Source organism: Salvelinus sp. IW2-2015, linkage group LG13 (genome assembly GCF_002910315.2).
Source record: "Salvelinus sp. IW2-2015 linkage group LG13, ASM291031v2, whole genome shotgun sequence".
Lineage (NCBI taxonomy): Eukaryota > Metazoa > Chordata > Actinopteri > Salmoniformes > Salmonidae > Salvelinus > Salvelinus sp. IW2-2015.
Genome location: NC_036853.1, coordinates 26,222,003 through 26,242,274, shown reverse-complemented (window position 1 = coordinate 26,242,274; position 20,272 = coordinate 26,222,003). Strand labels below are relative to the sequence as shown.

The window sequence follows — 20,272 nt, the reverse complement described above, 5'->3', positions numbered from 1 at the left end:
AAGGCCGTATTAGCATGGGCAGCGCCATTTAGGGCATCCACCATTTGAATGTAGTCAACTGGGTGGGACTTCCAACTTCATTGGCTGATCCCTCCTGGTGACCGTGTTGGAGTTATGTCCAACCGGTACAACAGGAGGGATCAGCCAATCGTTTAGGAAATAATTGGACTACTTCAAAATGGAGATAGCATGGGCACTGCCAGATACAGTCACAGACGCTACAATGGTATCACGGCTCAGGAGAAGACCCAGAGGCAGACAGTTTCGAAGTAACAAAGGTTTATTACCAAAACAGGGGGACAGGCAAACGACAGGTCAAGGGCTGGCACAGGTCAGTAATCCAGAACAGATTCCAAAAGGTACAGAACGGCAGGCAGGATCAGGGTCAGGGCAGGCAGAATGGTCAAAATCTGAACTAGAGAAAAACAGGAGAATGTGGAAAACCACTGGTAGGCTTGACAAGACGAACTGGCAACAGACAAACAGAGAACACAGCTATAAATTCCGTGGGGAAGATGGGCGACACCTGGAGGGGGGTGGAGACAAGCACAAAGACAGGTGAAACAGATCAGGGTGTGACAAATGGTACAGATACAAAAATCAGTCCTTTATTTAGCTATGTGCTTAGTCCTGAATGCAACCAAAACATTTTCAAGATGATTTCGCCCTCTGGTGGGTATTATCATCGTAACAATTTAATCCTAAAGTTGATTTATCTATTTGATAATCATTCCGTACAACTGAAAAAGTATTTCATTTCCTTGTTTACCATGGCAAATCTACTATGGCAATATAGCCTCCCCTACACATTTTATGGATGGAAAAATCATGGTGTAGGATACATCTTTCATTTCCAATTTATGAAATCTATTAATGATTTTACTTGTCTTAATAAAATATGGCCATTTCTGTTCGAGGGGGAAATGCAAATATTCCTTAACTGTAGGCTACAAGTTGGACATATGGAAGTAAATCATGATTGAATTGTAGGACATTTTTTAAACAATTTGACAATCATTAATTACAATTGAAGTAAAGTATTTCCTTGTTTATCTTGCCACAGCAGTGCCTTAGACCGCTGCGCCACTCGGGAGGCCCTTACTGTGACAATCATACACATTTTATGTTTCCGAATATATGTAATCCATTCATTACAATTTGTCTTTAAAAAATATAGTAATTTCTTATCAAGACCAGGGGTCGGAAATATCCCTGCACTGTCCATATTTGTGTAACTAAATCAAGTCAGTCGTGATGGGTTATAAAATCTATATCTTTTATCAAATTAAAATGTAGTCTGATAAAGTTATTTAAAATGGCACATATATACTATTTTACAATTTAAGATGATAGGTTTGAATGAAGTATAGGCCTACAACTCCTATATTCTTATAATAAGTATTTTACATTCATCAGCCTTACGGTTTCAGATGCTCCTGATAGGTTGTTATTTAATTGGGGGCGGGAATAAATAATCTATTAGCTGTAAGATCAGCTAAATCACTGATTTATGCTTGTGGGATTTTCATTGCAATCAAGCTTATTTTAACACACAGGGGCGTGTAATCTCCCATTACTATAATTTTAAGAAAACCAACGCTAACACTGTGCTCCATGAGAAGTTCTGTGTCTTTCTTGCTATCCACCCAGAGTGACTCTGTGTCTGATAACAAACACCAGCGTGTTGTGGCTCTGTGTGCGTCTCTCTCAGGTGTACTCTGGTGGCTGGGGGGACCTGGAGGGGGTGGTTAAGTGCCAGATGGAGGAGGTTCCTCATTATGACCCGGGAGATGAGATGGAGCACAGGAAGGAGGCTTCGCCCTTCAACAAGCCCACCAAGGGAACCTCTGTGGAGAAGTTCAAAGCGATAGTCCTCAGCCACCTCAAGGTCAGAGTACTGTCATCTCATCCCAGTGTGATTCATTAGCCTACCTGCTTTTCCACTTTATGAATGGTTTCATGTCTGAAACACTTATTTGAAGGCTAGTAACATAGGGGCTTCATAACACATTCATAATTCATACATACTGCCTTCATAATCAGGGCTTCATAGCCGCAAGTTGATACTTTCGTTATGTCACAGTATTCACATTCATGTAACTTATTTTAACCTTTGTAAGTGTGTTGTGACTTAAGTGGCTAGTGTGTTCATTAATGCAGTTCTGTTACGAAGGTATCTCTTACCCTTATTCCTCTTCCTCTCCAGACCAAGGTGGGTGAACAGGCCAACCTTCAAGACCTGGTGAGCCTGGTTCTTTTCGTGGCCGACTACAACAAAGACGGCCTCATCTCCCTACCCGAGGCCCGTTCTATGTGGGCCCTGCTCCAGCTCAATGAGTTCCTGCTAGCGGTGGTCCTGCAGGACAGGGAGCATGCCCCCAGGCTCCTGGGCTTCTGTGGGGACCTGTACGTGATGGAGAAGGTAATCCAATAGGAACACCCATTTATGGATTCTAATAACTTTTTTTGTGATAAAAATGTTCTCACACAACACAAAAAATTAACACTAACAAATAGATTCCAATCATGAGCTTATTTATGTGATTAAAGTCATCACAGCTCTCTCCCTCCTTTTTCTCCTCACCCTCCTTTTTAACCCCCATCTCTCTCGCTCCCTCTTTCTCTGTACCTGTATGTGATGGAGAAGGTGCCCTACGCTCCCCTGTACGGCATCAGCCTGCCCTGGGTAGTGGAGCTGTGGATACCTGCGGGATTACGACGCAGCATGGACCAGTGGTTCACGCCCTCCTGGCCCCACAAGGCCAAGATCTCCATTGGCCTGCTGGAGCTTGTAGAGGACGTCTTCCACGGCACCTTTGGCTCCTTCCTCATGTGTGACGTGAGTGCAGCCGACTTTGGCTACAACGACCGCCACGACCTGAAAGTGATGGACGCTCATCACATCGTCCCCGAGGCCACTTTCCAGGAAGCCATGAGGGAGCAGCGGTGCAACGTAGACGAGGACTGTCTGTACGGGACCGACTGTCGCACTTCCTGTGACCTCACCAAGCACCGGTGTACGCCAGAGGTGACACGGCCCAACCTGGCCAAGGCGTGCAGCTCGCTGAAGGAATATCTCCTGCGTGGGGTGCCGTCTGACATTCAGGATGAGCTGGAGAAACAGCTGTATGCTTGTATAGCATTGAAGGGCTCGGCGGAGCAAATGGAGATGGAACACTCGCTTATACTGAACAACCTGAAGACCTTGTTGTGGAAGAAAATATCGCACACCAAGGACTCCTAATGAGCCCGGTCATGTATTTGAAAGCATTGGTTGTAAAAAAGTTTTTGTCATTGTAAATCCAGTACGGAGAGTGGTTAAATACACAATTTGGAAAAGGGTGGAGAATCAGTACACATATGAGCACTACCGCTGCCTCTGTCAAACCATCTGGTTTCACAATGCCTCAGAACTGGACTTGACTGGAAGTCTATGGCAGGAGTGGATGAAACAACCACTGGTTTTAATTGGCTGATCTGTCTCTCACCATCTAGTATAACCCTTAGAACCTCCCCCTAATTTGTGGACTTGTGGAGTTCAAAGAGCAAGTAGCGCGAATGATTTAATTTGGAAAATGTGAAAGTACTCATTCTGAAATAGTTTTCACATTAACTTTATATTCCTGAACTCAGAATCAGTTGAGCATCCCAAAAAATAATATGATCAATGTGATAGAACATTTATTTTAATTTGGCGATTTTCACCAAGTCCCATCTAATAGAGCTCCACAGTGGAGGTGTCATAATACCCATAAATCCTTGCGGTCAAACAGAGAAATGGTTCCAATTGTTTTGACACCACTCATTTTTCCCATAGGGGATTTTAGAAACACTTCAAAATAAGGGCTGTGTTTCGTGATAACCATATAAATCTCTCTCGAACAAGGTGACTTTTATCAATATATTCGGCTCTATTTACACTAGGCTACCTGGGGCAGCAGGTAGCCTAGTGGTTAGAGCTTTGGGCCAGTAACTGGAAGGTTGCTGGATCAAATCCCCGAGCTGGCAAGGTAAAAATCTAGTTCCGACAGTGCAGCAATATCTAACATGTAATCTAACAATTCAACAACAACTACCTAATACACACAAATCTAAGTAAAGGAATTGAATAAGAATATATACATATAAATATATGGTTGGGCAATCACGGAGTGGCATAGGCAAGATGCAATAGATGGTATAAAATACAGTATATACATATGAGATGAGTTATGCAAGATATGTAAACGTTATTAAAATGTCATTATTAAAGTGACTACTGATCCATTTATTAAAGTGGCCAATGATTTCAAGCCTGTATGTAGGCAGCAGCTTCTCAGTGTTAGTGATGGCTGTTTAACAGTCTGATGGCCTTGAGATAGAAGCTATTTTCCAGTCTCTCGGTCCCAGCTTTGATGCACCTGTACTTGCCTCGCCTCCTGGATGGTAGCGGGGTGAACAGGCAGTGGCTCGGGTGGTTGTTGTCCTTTGATCAAATTGAAGTGGGTCTAGGGTAAACAAATTGAAGTGGGTCTAGGGCAGGGGTGGGCAAACTTTTTGGCTCGAGGGCCACATCGGGATTTTGAAATTCAATGGAGGGATGCATTTTTGGGGGGGACCAATTTTTTTTTTTAAATCAATTAGCGGGGGCTACCCAAGTGGTGAAGCGGTCTAAGGCACTGCATCGCAGTGCTTGAGGTGTCACTACAGACCTGGGTTTGATCCCGGGCTGTGTCACAGATGGCTGTGACTGGGGGACCCATGAGGCGGCGCACAATTGGCCCAGCGTCGTCCAGGTTAGGGGAGGGTTTGGCAGGCCGAGATTTCCTTGTCCCATCGTGCTCTAGTGACTCCTGTGGCGGGCCGGGTGCATGCATGCTGACACGGTCGACAGGTGTACTGTATTTCCTCTGACACATTGGTGTGGTTGGCTTCCGGCTTAGGCTGGCATTGTGTCAAGAAGCAGTGTGGCTTGGCTGGGTCGTGTTTCGGAGGATGCACGGCTCTCGACCTTCGCCTCTCCCGAGTCCGTATGGGAGTTGCAGCCATGAGACAAGACTGTAACTACCAATTGGACACCATGAAATTGGGGAGAAAAAAATCGAGACATCTAAAAAAAAAAAAGATCTATCATTTCATTAAAAAAAAAAAATATATAATATGTCTTGCGGACCGGATTAAAGTGCCCGGCGTGCCAGATATGGCTCTCAGGCTGTACTCCCCCCCCCCCCCTTGGTCTAGAGTGACAGCTAGCTGGTCTGTGCATGCTCTAAGGACGCGGCTAGTGATGCCATCTGGGCCGGCAGCCTTGCGAGGGTTAATGCGTTTAAATGTCTTAGTCATGTTGGCCATGGAGAAGGAGAGCCCACAGTCCTTGATAGTGGGCCTCGTCGGTGGCACTGTATTATCCTCAAAGCGGGCAAAGAAAGTGTTTAGTTTTTCTGGAAGCAAGATGTCGGTGTCTGTGACGTGGCTGGTTTTCCTTTTGTAGTCCGTGATTGTCTGTAGACCCAGCCACATACGTCTCGTGTCTGAGCCGTTGAATTGCGACTCCACTTTGTCTCTATACTGACATTTCACTTGTTTGATTGCCTTGCGGAGGAAATAACTACACTGTTTGTATTCAGCCATATCACCTTTACATGGTTAAATGGGGTGGTTTGCGCTTTCAGTTTCGCGCGAATGCCACCATCTTTCCACGGTTTCTGGTTGGGGTAGGTTTTAATAGTCACAGTAGGTACAACATCTCCAATACACTTCCTTATAAACTCACTCACTGAATCAGCGTATACGTCGATATTATTCTCTGAGGCTACCTGGAACATGTCCCAGTCTGCGTGATCAAAACAATCCTAAAGCGTGGATTCTGATTGGTCAGACCAGCGTTGAATAGCCCTTAGCAAGGGGAAATCCTGTTTGAGTATCTGCCTATAGAAAGGGAGGAGCAAAATGGAGTCGTGGTCAGATTTGCCGAATGGAGGGCGGGGAGGGCCATGTATGCATCGCAGAAGTTAGAGTAGTAGGGATCCAGTGTTTTTCCAGCGCGAGTGCTACAGTCAATATCCTGATAGGATTTAGGTAGCCTTGTTCTCACATTTGCTTTGTTAAAATCCCCAGCTACAATAAATGCAGCCTTAAGATATATGGTTTCCAGTTTGCATAAAGTCCAGTGAAGTTCCTCGAGGGCCATCGTGGTATCGACTTGAGGGGGGATATACACGGCTGTGACCGAGGAGAATTCTCTTGGGAGATAATACGGTTGGCATTTGATTGTGAGGAATTCTAGGTCAGGTGAACAAAAGGACTTGAGTTCCTGTATGTTGTTATGATTACACCATGAGATGTTAATCATGAAACATACACCCCTGCCCTTTTTCTTCCAGGTGGCTGTACCGACTCCAACAGCATATCCCAAGAGAGACACATTTTCAGTTAAACAGAGTATGTTACAATCCCTGATGTCTCTCTGGAAAGCAACCTTTGCCCTAATTTTGTCTACCTTCTTATCTAGAGACTGGACATTAGCGAGTAATATACTCGGAAGCGGTGGGTGGTGTGCGCGCCTCCGAAGTCTGACCAAAAGACCACTCCGTATGCCTCTTCTCCAGTGGCGTTGTTTTGGGTCAGCCTCTGGAATCAGTTCAAATACCCTGGGTCGTTCGGAGAAAGGATCCGCATCGGGAAAGGGGTATTGCTGATCGTAGTGCTGGTAAATTGGCGTCTCGCTGATATCCAATAGTTCTTCCCGGCTGTATGTAAAAACACTTGAGATTTTTGGGCTAACAAGATAAGACATAATACATAAAAAAACAAATACTGCAAAGTTTCCTAAGGACTAGAAGCGAGGCAGCCCTCTCTGTCGGCGCCATTACTAGTTATTCATGCAAAACTACAAATCCCTGCAAGCTCTCTAGCTGACACCTTTGCAAACAGGTAGTCTCAATAAAAACTTGCACAAGACAGTTCACAGTGTTGTCAATTTAAAGAAATGTAGCTAATTTATGAATTACTACATTTAGGTAACATTAAATGGTTAATCCAGAGATTCTTACCTTTGTCTCAATTCGGCAGTCTCGTCCAGATCATCATGGCATTTCTGGTTCTTTATGATAGCCACATTAGCAGCTAATTAGCATTTCATTTTGGGAGGGGGAAATACAGACGAATATATTGATAAGTCACCTTGTCCTAGAGAGATTTACATGGTTATCTAAATGTCACACCAGGATAAGCCTACTCAGAACACAGCTCTTATTTTAATTGTTTCTAAAAAAAAAACTATGGGGAAAAATGAAAGGTGGAAAAGTAATTGGAACCATTTCCCTGTTTGACTGCTGGGTTTTATGGGTATTAGGGCTGTGGTAGTCTATGCAGTTGTAGCAGGCTCGCTCCCTGTCCCACCTCGATTTTAACCACACCCCTTTTCAAGTACCAATTTGTTGAACAATGTTACCAGAACAGATAAAACGATGAGCCAGATGTTTCACCGGCTTTAAAAATCTGAAGCATCCGGTTGACCTTTCCACTCTCCACCAAATATGGTGAAGAGAGGAAGCCCAGTGGCCGGCAGAGCGAGAAGATGGAGCGAGAGAAATTTTGACCGACATTCTGCTAATTTTCTCATCAATGGAACATTTGATCTCAATACAGTTGGTTAATCAAACTGTGGTTGAGGTTAATCAAACTGTGACTGTCAGGTAAAAACAATGCTTTTACAATTGAGGGGGAGGGGGTAATTTGAGCATTTTCTCTTCATGTGTGTAATGTTTAGATGAGATTTTATTAGATTTACTGTACATTTCTAGAAAACGATGTCATTGTGAACTTCTCCCTCAGCATCTTTATTGACGTTTAACATTTATGGAAGTTGGTCAAATTTTGAAAATCATATTTTCTAGAATCCAAAGGCATGATAAATGTGCACATTAAAGGCCCAGTGCAGTCAAATGTGATTATCCTGTGTTTTATACACTACCGGTCAAAAGTTGACACACCTACTCATTCAAGGGTTTTTCTTTATTTTACTATTTTCTACACTGTACTATTAAATAACACACATGGAATCCTTTAGTAACCAAAAAAGTGTCAACCACCCTTTGCCTTGATGACAGCTTTGCACACTCTTGGCATTCTCTCAACCAGCTTCATGAGGAATGCTTTTCCAACAGCCTTGAAGGAGTTCTCACATATGCTGAGCACTTGTTGGCTGCTTTTCCTTCACTCTGTGGTCCAACTCATCCCAAACCATTTCATTTGGGTTGAGGTTGGGTGATTGTGGAAGCCAGGTCATCTGAGGCAGCACTCCATAACACTCCTTCTTGGTCAAATAGCCATTACACAGCCTGAAGGTGTGTGTTGGGTCATTGTCCTGTTGAAAAACAAAGTGTAAACCAGATGGGATGACATATCGCTGCAGAATGCTAAAATTCTAAATAAATCAGTGTCACCAGCAAAGCACCCCCACACCTCCTCCTCCATGCTTCACAGTGGGAACCACACATGCAGAGATCATCCGTTCACCTACTACGCATCTCATAAAGACATGGCGGTTGGAACCAAGTGTCTCAAATTTGGGCTCATCATGGGTCCATTGCTCGTGTTTCTTGGCTCAAGCAAGTCTCTTATTGGTGTCCTTTAGTAGTGGTTTCTTTGCAGCTATTCGACTATGAAGGCCAGATTCACGCAGTCTCCTCCGAACAGTTGTTGAGATATGTCTGTTAATTGAACTCTGTGAAGCATTTATTTGGGCTGCAATCTGAGGTGCAGTTAACTCGAATGAACTTATCCTGTGCAGCAGTTGTAACTCTGGGTCTTCCTTTCCTGTGGCGGTCCTCATGAGAGCCAGTTTCATCATAGCTCTTGGTTTTTGCGACTGCACTTAAAGAATTTTCCTGATTGACTGACCTTCATGTCTTAAAGTAATGATGGACTGTCATTTGTCTTTGCTTATTTGAGCTGTTCTTGCCATAATTTGGACTTGGGTCTTTTACCAAATATGGCTATCTTCTGTATACCGCCCCTACTTTGTCACAACACAATTGATTGGCTCAAATTCCACAAATTAACAAGGCACACCTGTTCATTTAAATGCATTCCAGGTGACTACCCCATGAAGCTGGTTGGGAGAATGCCACTTAATGAGTACTGGAACCTATTTCAATCCAAGTAAACACTGACAATGAATTAGTTGATCGGCCAATAACAGCTGGTTTTCCCCTCCCCACTCAGACCATCCTAGCAACATTTTTAGCTTGAGAATTTGCTGCTAAGCTATTTTTGTAAATTTTTGACTGAAACCACTCACAGTAAGGTTAATTGTTACACAGAAATGATTTGATAGTGAGATAATGGCTACATTGGCCTTTAATATAAATAAAATATCTCTTCCATTGCGAGACCCTTTAGATCTACTGATGAGGTTAATATCAACCAATATATGATTTAATTCCTAAACCAGTAGGCCCAGGGTTATGAACACATGTTCATAGTCTATGGCAGGGGAATTGAAATCCGAGACGGGAGGTCTGGAGAACCAGAGGAAGAGGTGTATGGAACACCGTTTGGGCCATAAAGCACGTGGTCAAGACGCAATATTTTTAATGCTACGTGTTAAGCAGGTGCAGGCACAAAATTAATACATGCTTTATGACCCAAACGGCATTACATAAGTTGCACCTGTCACACACATCTGCCCTCTCATTGGCTAGAATGAACTCACCTGCCTTGGACTGTTGAGGTCTTCCATGGCCATTGACAAGCTATTCGAGTGAACACAAACAATGTAGATAATTTGGGAAAACAGCAGTTTTGTACAATAAAAAAATTGCACCCACCTGCAGTCCCAGGTCAAAAACTGTCCCCAAATCGAACTGCAAAGTTCATGGCATAATTGCAGGATATTAGCTTAAAAGCAGCAGCAAAAAAACTCTGCCCAATGACAAAAAGTATAGAATTGCAGTTTATTTGCTTTAAAGCAGCAACATTTTCTCTGGTGCCAAGAGATGTTCCTTCTCAGGGCCCTAGACTTGGTTCGTTCGGCCATCCACATTCTGATTGAAGGGATCCCTAATGCATTTGCTATCACAAAGGGGGTCAGCGGCCAAAAAAAAAGAAGCTTGAGATCCGTGATATATTTTCTATACAATCTCAACCACTTAAACAGTATGGGTAACTTGAAACAGTCATTTTTATACTTTCATCGAAGCGTCTATAAATAAACATGCACAAATAACATGCATGGACAAATAACATAGAGGCTAGGCTGTATTCTTTTCCAATATATTTATTATAACAAAGCATTGTTGCTCCATCATTAGGACCAGAGAGTTTAGCTGTCGGCCGCCTCCTGTTCCTGAGCCCGGAGGAAGCTGGCCTTCTTCTGGGCAACGCGGTCTTTCCTCTGGGCCAGAGAGAGCTTGGCACGGTTCCACCTGGTGACCAAACAGGGAGGATGGATTTCAGAATTACATGTTAACAATTCAATTTTTACAGTGTCAGGAAATATGAGGGGGATGGCTGTCACGTCAGTAAACTGCTTTAAAATACAGAAGGAAAAATGACTGGGGGGGGTTATAATTTGATTTCCATTCAGTAAGTAAACAGAATGTCAAAGGTAGATTCGAAACGGAATTTCTGTTTACTTCCAGAATTAAATAGAATTGCCACCAATTCGGGTCATGATCATCTAGGGAAGTTTACTATCAGGTTATAGATTTATAATATGAATAGCACTGCATTTCCAATAGAAAATAGCCAAAACTGCTCATCAACTCACCTCTTCTTCTTGACTTCTTTCTTAGGTTTCTTTTCATGGACTGGGTTCTCACGAATGCCAGCGTGGGCCTTTCTGTACATTTCCTCAACCTGCAGGACAAGTGTGGCAAACAAATTAGTAAAATGTGGGTTAAGGCCAATTCCAGCAATCAAATAGACACACAACCGTAAAGGCTCCTCTACTGGATAGCCAAAAATGTACTTCACCCTTTTTTATACTGAAACATGCAAGCTTGATTCAGTAGTTTCTACTCTACCCTTATTGTTTAATTATTTACACACCCAATTGATAGGAATGAGTTGATGACATTTTGTATTTTCATTCTAGCACATGTATGACAAACTACTGTGCTGCTCTCAGCCCCGTCTTGAAACGTTGATTACATCAACCTGGGCAAATGAAGGACCAACTACAATTTGCTCAGTATCAAATGTTTCATCATCAAGCAGCACACAGTTCCTACGCTGAAATCCAAATCGACCCCTAGCCACTTCTGTAGATCAGAGAGCAGTGGATTGTTGGGAGCAATATGGTGACAGTTTAAGTAAAAGCTGAATCCCAAACCAGGGCCTCACCCCTACCAACTCGCTGTTGGTGCACTCAGTTGTCACGTGTGGCTGACAACGCCAACTTCCAAAGTGAGGATTAAATTACTTCAGGACACACCTGACTTTAAATGTGGAACATGAATTGCATCATTTAATAATAAAACAAGCATTCAATTCAAATTAACACATTTCTCCTGTTATTTACAAGATATAATACTCTTAACAGATAAACATTTTATTTGGGAGGCACTTCATTTGATAGGCTTGTCAAGCCTAGAAAAAAACCAAACATGCACGTAGCATATAATTAGGCACACCTCATTCTTTCAAATGAAATTGCACAAACTCCAAACATCTCAGTGTTGGCATAGCACTTTGCTCTCGACCCGGCAGCCTTGCTGGCTTGGTTGAAGCCACGATTGGAGGCTCATGTTGGCCCCTACAATTATCACTCCCCTTGCTTTGGGACACTTTTGCATATGACAGASCCCKCCCCCCCCCCCCCCCGGTAAATGCGCAAATGGAGAGCCGAGGGGAAGGGACTGGTTTGGGATTCAGCATAACATTCCCTTCATAATTTATTTGTGGAGAAGCTGATATGACCCCCCCAGTATGCTTACAAGCATGAGGCCTAACAATAACAGAACAGTAGTTGCTACCCACTCAGGTTCAGTGAAAACCAGGTGAAGATATGTAACCATCCAGCAGTGGTGTGAAGCAGTTTCCCAACTCCAGTCCTTGAGTACCGCTAACAGCACACATTCCAGTTGTAGCCCCAGACAAGTTGAATCAGCTGTGCTTGTTAACTAATCATCAAGCCTTCAGTTGAATCAGGAGTTTGTCCGATTGCTAAAACAAAATGTGTGCTATCGAGGGTACTGGAGTTAAGAAACACTGGTGTAAGGGAACTAATAGAGCCAGGTATTGGCAGGAATCTTCCCATACAACATCGATGGGTTCAGGGTGAACTTACCTTGTCGGGGAAAACGCCATTCTTGATGAAGCGGGAGAACTGCTTCTTGTATGCATCCTCATCCTCTTCAATCAGGTAGCTCATATACTCCGACACATTGACGCCCATGATGTGCTTGCGGTGGACATCTGCATTGAACTCTTTGCTCTCAGCGTCATACCCAGGGAAGCGCTTAGTGCTGGGGGAGGGGACAAACGACAATATCAGACTGAAAGAGGCTACTGAACAACCAGGCTCATTCAATATTATCAATAGCGCTTTTCCTGAAGATTATAGGCACCAAGGCCGAATAGTTCCACTAAAGCCATATAAAAACGACTTCTTGCAGAATTCCAAGGAAATAACCACACACTTAGACATCGGCACAATTGCATCTTTCCCATTACGGCGTAAATGCATGGGCATCTCCATTTTGAGGCAGTCAATTTTCCATTTACTGAGCTGGCAAATTAACTGAAAGGGTGCACACTGCCACCCAGAATGTGTTGTTTGAACAGGTAAAAAGCTAAGGTTGTCGATTTACTGCCACCTGCAGTTATAGAACTTTTCCTCACTGATCCCTCCTGGTGGTGGAATTATGTGATCCGTCCTTAACCCATAGGAAGTCCCACCCAGTTGACTACTTCAAAAGCCCTCAATGGCGCGACCCATGCTAATACAAACACTAGAGCCCTTGATCTCTATGCACATAACATATTTGGATGGTAAACCAATAAATCATATTGCTCTGAGCAACGTCTTGAAACAGGACATTTTACATCAACCTGGGCAAATGAAGGAACTACAATTTGCTCAGTCTTGAGTGTATCAAACAAAATATCGATCCTGATAACTTCCCGAAATACTAGCCTGGTCACAGATCTGTTTGTGATGTACAGAAAAATGGCACAAACCAAACTGGGACCTGTGTCAGTATGCATCATGAGTAAGAATACTTATCTATGATCAGTTTTGCCTCTTAAAATCACAATGAATAAGATTATGGGCGGCACTTCTACTCCTGGCTACAGCAATGTGTTCCTACCGCACAGAAAAAGTGCAATTACCTGTGAGGGATGGACAGGCCTCCATCCACAGCCCCTTTCAGGGCCCCGAACACCTTGTTGCCAGTGCTGGTTCTGGCGAGCCCTGCGTCTAGGTAGCAGGTGAATGCACCTGGCTGACCATCAACACTCTCTACGTTGAACTCATCTCCAGTCACCTCCACCTGGCCCTCGTACACCTTGTCCAGGCCAAACTTGTTCAGCAGCTGGAGTGGAAAGACGAAAGGGATTAGAGAAATCTGTTGTATTATTAAAATAAGCGGACTACATTGTTTCTTTCTTGCTGAGCGAAAACTCTGCCACAGGTGGCTAAAGCGGCAAGGCACCCACTCATGCTGCAGCCAAAAGTCAATTTCAAATCTGCTGCACTGACAAACCACGAAGTAAATACAAAAGCTGATTCTGCAGCAACACATTAAACAAGCGGAACAAACAAACTGACAGGCAGCTTTTTGGCTGACCAACTGCCAATTCTTTACAGTGAGAAAACAGAAGAAAACCAGGGTCACCTTTCAAAAGGATTGTTTGATAATTCAGATATAGAACAGACATGCTTCTTTCTCATGTAGAACACAAAATCATGTAATCTCTAATACACAATTTTGTGCAATCGAGAACACGACTCAGTTCTGTCAATAGCTTAGCAATTTGAACACCAACTGTCCATACAGCATCCATCATACTTCAAGGCATTGAAGACTAAATGAAGTTTGAGGAAAGGGTACTCAGAGAAATTATGGATTTTCTCAAACTCTAACAGGGTAGAAACATAGAATAGCCATTAGCTAATAAGACCCAGTCCTGAAAACTAAAACAGCCGCCATCAGGTCAAAGTGGGGGTGTACGAGAGCTGATCTTACCCTGCGGGCCACCAGCAGACCAGTGCAGTAGGCTGCTGCGTAGTTAGTTAGTCCCACGGGGATCCCGTACTTGGGCAGCTCGTGGGAGTAGGCGGCGCACACAATCATGTCCCCCTCAATCTTGGCATAGGCAATCTAGAGCAAATACACAAGCAAGAAACATGACAATATAGGCATAATCACATTGCCCATCAGTCAATCCCTCATGGCATGGGACATTTTCCATTACCTCCTTGATCATTGTTACCACATGGGTCATGTGGGAATGATAGGGACAATATAGCTGAAGGTGAGAATGCCGTTCCAACTGGACTAAAGCATGGTGCTCAGGTGGCAACAGAGTTGTGGGTTTGACTAACATGGGCCACATGATTAACTGTCAATAATAAAATGTTTTGGCTAAAAGCTTCTGCTAAATGATTAGCTACGTATCTGGGATTGGAGAATGATTGTGGCCAAAAGTTGTCCATTGTGGTAATTCCAGCTATATTTTCTCATGTGAATCCCATCTTACCTGGCAGACGATATCCCGGTTGGAGAAGCGGACGATCATCCTGTACTTGGGTGTGTTGTACTTGTTCTTATCTTGGATGACCAGGCGCTTACGGGCAAAGTAGTCGGTCTTTCCCTCTAAGCACAACAAGGATACCCAAGTCAGTCAGGTGGAGGTGCATCAGTGGAATGAATAGAGTCTTGTGTGAAATTAAAGATCAAGACAGCCATGGCATTTTCAAGTTTAGACTTACTACTTGAACCTTAAGTCCTAAAACCCGTCTTACCTCTCCTCCTCCTGAATTTGACCTGGTACCTCTTGAAGTAGGACTTATTCTTCACCACTTTCACAAAACCCTATGAGAGAAGAAAGAAAGAATGTTATTTAACTAGTTAAGTAAGTTCAGAACAAACTTATTTACAATGACGGCCTACCGGGGAAGAGTGGGTTAACTGCCTTGTTCAGGGGAAGAACGACACGTTTTTACCTTGTCAGCTTGAGGATTCAAGCCAGCAACCTTCCGATTACTGCCCCAAGGTTCTAGCCTACCTAGCCTACCTGCCGCCCCAGGTAGTTTGCGTGTGTCAGTACAACTAGCCAGCTACTTGTCAACACACAAAACGTATCCCTAACATTACACATGCTGCACTTAGAAGTATATTTTATGTGGCCAAGGCTATCAGACATTATGTTGCACTGACTATTGGGCCTGTCATCGCTGATAGTAACAGCTAACTAGCCTAACAGTGTTAGCCAGCCGTACCTTTGCTACTTTTAGTGTTAGGCAACACTGCAAACATGTTTAATAGCGATTTACGTCACGGGACATGATAGACAACATCCACTCATCAGGCAACGCAACACATAGTTAGGAATATCTCTACAGCGCTACAGGAAACATTAATTCGTGAAGGCGGCCATTAGGCCACGTTTGATAGACCCCGGTGAACAGTAGCCGGGCGGAATCTATCTTCATCCAAGGAGTTTCAAAAACATAAAAACATGTGATTGCAGACAACACGCGTTGATGTCTAACACATATATCTAGGAATGTATTTCGGCAATTTACTAACCATTTTGCAGCCTTTTCTGTCTCCTTAGCCAGGAGCCTGGAGTCAAAGACCGGGGATTTCACTCCGCTGCACTAGAAAAAGAAAGTTTGCATTGCGCATGTTCCGTAAATAGCGCATCGCCGGATGTAGCTGAAGAGAAGGGAAAATTCTGCACTGCCCTCTACTGTACAAAACGAACAACGACAACACCAGCTGATAAAATGGCTCAAACAAGAAAGAGTACGTGATAAAAAATGTGTATCACTATGTGATTTTTCTTTGTGGGGTTGTAATAAACCATCCTACAACACAAATGACATTACTCTGTGACTGTACCATGCTGTGTGTGCATGCCTTCAGAAAGTATTTACACCCCTTGACTTTTTGGGCATTTTGTTGTGTTAAAACGTGGGATTAAAATGGATTTAATTTGATTTTTTTGCCAACGATCTACACAAAATACTACTCTTAGTTGAAGAAACATTTTAACATTTGTAAAATATATATATCTTGATTAGATAAGTATTCAACCCCCTGAGTCAATACATGTGAGAATCACATTTGGCAGCGATTACAGCTATGAGTCTTTCTGGGTAAGTCTCTAAGAGCTTTCCACACCTGGATTGTGCAAAATTGGCCCATTATTGTTAAAAAAAAATATTCAAGCTCTATCAAATTGGTTGTTGATCATTGCTAGACAACCACTTTCAGGTCTTGCCATAGATTTTCAAGCAGATTTAAGTCAAAACTGTAACTCTGCCACTCAGGAACTTCTTAGTAAGCAACTCCAGTGTAGATTTTGCCATTTGTTTTAGGTCATTGTCCTGCTGAAAGATGAAATCATCTCCCAGTGTGGTGGAAAGCAGACTGAACCAGGTTTTCCTGTAGGATTTTGCCTGTGCTCGGCTCCATTCCATTTATTTTTTATCCTGAAAAACTCCCCAGTCCTTAACGATTACAAGCATAACCATAACATGATGCAGCCACCACTATGCTTGGAAATATGAAGAGTGGTACTCAGTAATGTGTTGTATTGGATTTGCCCCAAACACAACACTTTGTATTCAGGACAAAAGGTTAATTGCTTTGCCACATTTTTTGCAGTATTACTTTAGTGTGTTGTTGCAAACAGGATGCAAATATTCTGAACAAGCTTCCTTCTTTTCATTCTGTCAATTTGGTTAGTATTGTGGAGTAACTACAATGTTGTTGAACCATCCTCAGTTTTTTCCTATCACAGCCATTAAACTCTGTACCTATTTTAAAGTCACCATTGGCCTCATGGTGAAATCCCTGAGTGGGTTCCTTCCTCTCCAGCACCTGAGTTAGGAAGGATGCCTGTATCTTTAAAGTGCCTAGGTGTATTGATACACCATCCAAAGTGTAATTAATAACTTCATCGTGCTCAAAGGGATATTCAATAAAAAAATGTTTACCCATCTACCAATAAGTGCTCTTCTTTGTGAGGCATCCGAAAACCTCCCTGGTCTTTGTGGTTGAATCTGTGTTTGAAATTCACTGCTCGTCTGAGAGGCGTTATAGATAATTGTATGTGTGGGGTACAGAGATGAGGGAGTCATTCAAAAATCATTATTGCACTTATTGGACTCACATCATGTTAAACTCTTATTGCACATAGAGTGAGTCCATGCAACTTATTATGTGAATTGTTAAGCAAATATTTACTCCTGAACTTATTTAGGCTTACCATAACAAAGGGGTTGAATACTTATTGACTCAAGACATTTCACCTTTTTTATTTTTAACCAATTTTAAGTTCAGGCTGTAACGTAACAAAATGTGGAAAAAGTCAAGGGGTGTGAATACTTTCTAATGGCACAATTTACTGAATAAAAATGTATATTTAGTTTTCCTTATTGTAAGGTACCTACGTTTTGCGATAGGAAAATGTTAATAATAAAAACAACAGACACACCCAAAGGGTTTTGTACATAACATGTGTTTTTTTCTGTTATAGTATGTGGTTTGTACTGTATCTATTTTCAGTCCATAACAGATATACTGTACATATGGCGTAGGCAAGAGTCATACGTCAGACATTTTTTTTAGGACAGACAAGGGTGTGGCTACATAAGAAATATGATATTTATGTAAGTACTTCCACGTAAAACCAGAAAAGTTTGTTTGATGACCTTTTGTTCATATGTGGATAAAAAAAAGTCAGCTCTGCCATTCACCTCATTCTCACCTGTCTTAGAAAAGGCTTAAGTGCTTCTTAGTCTGAGCTGGACAGCTGATAGTAAACCTTTATTTTGACATTTTCTGATTGACATTGTCTCTCTGTCACCCACTCTGAGTGTTGCTGTGATCTACTCCAGGCAGCAAAATTCCAAAACTTCCCGTGGAATTGATACTATTGTCAGAGACAGTGAGCCTCAGGTGAGTTTGTGCTGTAGTGATTGGCTTCCAGTTCTTTGTAGTTACTCTTGACTTTAGTAGACTACAGCTAATAGGAACATACTGTTTTACAGAGCAAATATAATATGTTAAGAAAACTGTTTAGATATTTTTTTATGAGATTAAAACTGATAAAGAATTATCCAATGGGTCTACTATATTATCTGATAGTGTTTTAGCTCGTGTGCTGATAAGAAATGGTTGACATGAACTTGCATCATTTTTCAAAAACCTATAGAGCTAGCTAATGGAGTTTATGAAGAGGCCAAAGAGTTAAAGAAGTTCATGTAGCTAAGTGTAAGGCAATAAAATAAACAGTAGATGGGAGTAGCGTACTATTTTTCAGTTGTTAGGTTTTTGAGACGCATGCTCTGTACAGTGGATGTAAACATTGGAGCTGCCCTTTTGTTGGCACGAGCAGACTGTAGATTTGTGTAGGCTACACGTATTCGACTCGATGGGCTGGACGGTGGAGCTGTTGCCTGGTGGTGGAATCAGCTAGCGGCAGCTAACAAGCAAACTAAAACTCGGCATTAAAGACAATCTGAAACCGGGCTGTTGAACTCATTACAGTTCAATTGCGCAAGACTGTGCAGTTGTACTTTGGTCCATGGAAAGTTCATATTGATCTCTGAGGATTGAAAAGGCTTCCAGGCAAGGTAAACACGGTTCAGGTTGTTTTTTTGAGAGCAAGGAGCTGTTGCTAGCTAACGTTAATAGTTGTCAAGCTACTTTTCCTATCCAGCCGGATAGGTTTCATGTTAGCTAGCTAACTACAGTGTTTGGAAATAGTCTGGAGTTAATCATGCGTCTGGTACTGTAGGTTGCGTTGAGACGGCACTGTATTTCAGTTTAGCTTTTTATGTCACTAAATAACGTCAGTTAGCTAACTTGCTGGCTAATCACGTAAACTGCATTAGCTAACTGGTTAGCTACTTAGCTTAGCTAACTAACTAGCAACTTCCATAGCTAATAAGCTGTTTGTTCATCGATGATATGCACAAGTGTTTGCTATGAATTCATAATTCATCGCTAGTGAGCTAAACTGCATGCAAACTTTTTCCTGTAGCCAGCCAAGGAACTTCAGAAAGTAACGGTTACATATGTGGACAACAAACAAAACTCACACCTCATCAGATACTTCAAACAACCCCCGTTAAACACTTCAGTTACTGTAGCTAGTTACATTTTTAGTCACACAATGGTTGAAGGAGAACCGTTTTTTTTGCTTATCGTTTTACAGTTACTTTCAAGATAACTTAAAACTATATCAGCTAATTTGTTTCAAGTCCACCACCAGTCAGTTTCCAGATGAGTTCTTCAAATGAACAGTACCTGGCTGACTATCCAGCTGATCTGATCAGCTTACTTACAGCTGCACTAGGGTCGGACGAGCCCAATATTGGACGAAAGGAGCCTAACATTACTCCTTAGTTCAAGGACCTTGCATGTTCTGTTTAAAGGGCGAATTGGCTCTGGAAGCTACAACAGCCAAATACTCCATCTAAACTTGAATTGATTCTGAATTGCGGTACTGTTCTATAAACATAAACTCCTCTACTTTCATATTACATCCTAAATAATTTCACAAATGCAAAATACACACTTGCGGAGAACAATGTTCTAAAATGTGCACAGCAAATGCATGTGGTTTCATGGACAGATTAAAATATCTGTTCGAAATGTAGAAAGAGGGGAGATCTAAAGATGCAACAACTATCATGTGTTGTTAATGTGAGTAGGATAATACCTTTGGCTGCTAGACAATGAAAGAAAGTTGAAAGAACCAATAGAAGAACGCGTATGAGGAAGTCTATAAAATTATTGGGATTTTGGCTATAGGTTACTTTGAAGCAAGGTAAGACATGCCTCATAATATGTAGTAAATTGTCCAGGTTTCAATCAATCAAGGAACAGGAAAGCCATTTGTTTTGGAAACCATCTCATGTGCTACAGAAACACCGCTAACCAAACAACAGTGCTAGGTGCCCTCTGTACATGAATTAAAGGGTAACTACACAAAAAACAAAATTTCTTAGATATTTCCCAGACCTCAAAAGTGGTCTCCTGGTGGGTTTTAAGTGTTCTTATGGACTTAGAATATCACATTTTATTGTTCTATTAGTTTGACT

The 20,272-nt window shown here is 42.3% G+C and overlaps 3 protein-coding genes across 4 annotated transcripts in view; 2 read left to right on the top strand and 1 right to left on the bottom strand.

Annotated features, from left to right (window-relative positions):
* Window positions 1–8,168, top strand: part of LOC111971975 (divergent protein kinase domain 1A-like) — a 34,037-nt gene extending 25,869 nt beyond the window's left edge. Inside the window, exons 5-7 of the mRNA XM_023998774.2 lie at window positions 1,712–1,888; window positions 2,207–2,422; window positions 2,648–8,168. Of these exons, the coding sequence (XP_023854542.1) occupies window positions 1,712–1,888; window positions 2,207–2,422; window positions 2,648–3,244 (990 nt within the window). The 3' untranslated portion in view covers window positions 3,245–8,168. The remainder of the gene's footprint in view (window positions 1–1,711; window positions 1,889–2,206; window positions 2,423–2,647) is intronic.
* A 2,077-nt stretch (window positions 8,169–10,245) lies between these two features.
* LOC111972366 (large ribosomal subunit protein uL18) lies at window positions 10,246–15,832 on the bottom strand. Its single transcript, XM_023999400.2, has 8 exons — window positions 15,744–15,832; window positions 14,957–15,026; window positions 14,692–14,807; window positions 14,178–14,312; window positions 13,321–13,523; window positions 12,275–12,452; window positions 10,754–10,842; window positions 10,246–10,409 (listed from the first exon to the last, which is right to left on the bottom strand). The coding sequence occupies exons 1-8, from the start codon at window positions 15,744–15,746 to the stop codon at window positions 10,307–10,309; spliced, it is 897 nt and encodes a 298-aa protein (XP_023855168.1). The 5' UTR covers window positions 15,747–15,832; the 3' UTR covers window positions 10,246–10,306.
* Window positions 15,833–18,585: 2,753 nt separating this feature from the next.
* Window positions 18,586–20,272, top strand: part of LOC111972365 (ecotropic viral integration site 5 protein homolog) — a 96,193-nt gene continuing 94,506 nt past the window's right edge. For both annotated transcript variants that reach the window (XM_023999398.2, XM_023999395.2), the window contains exon 1: window positions 18,586–18,799. The gene's annotated coding sequence lies outside the window, so the exon portion shown is untranslated. The remainder of the gene's footprint in view (window positions 18,800–20,272) is intronic.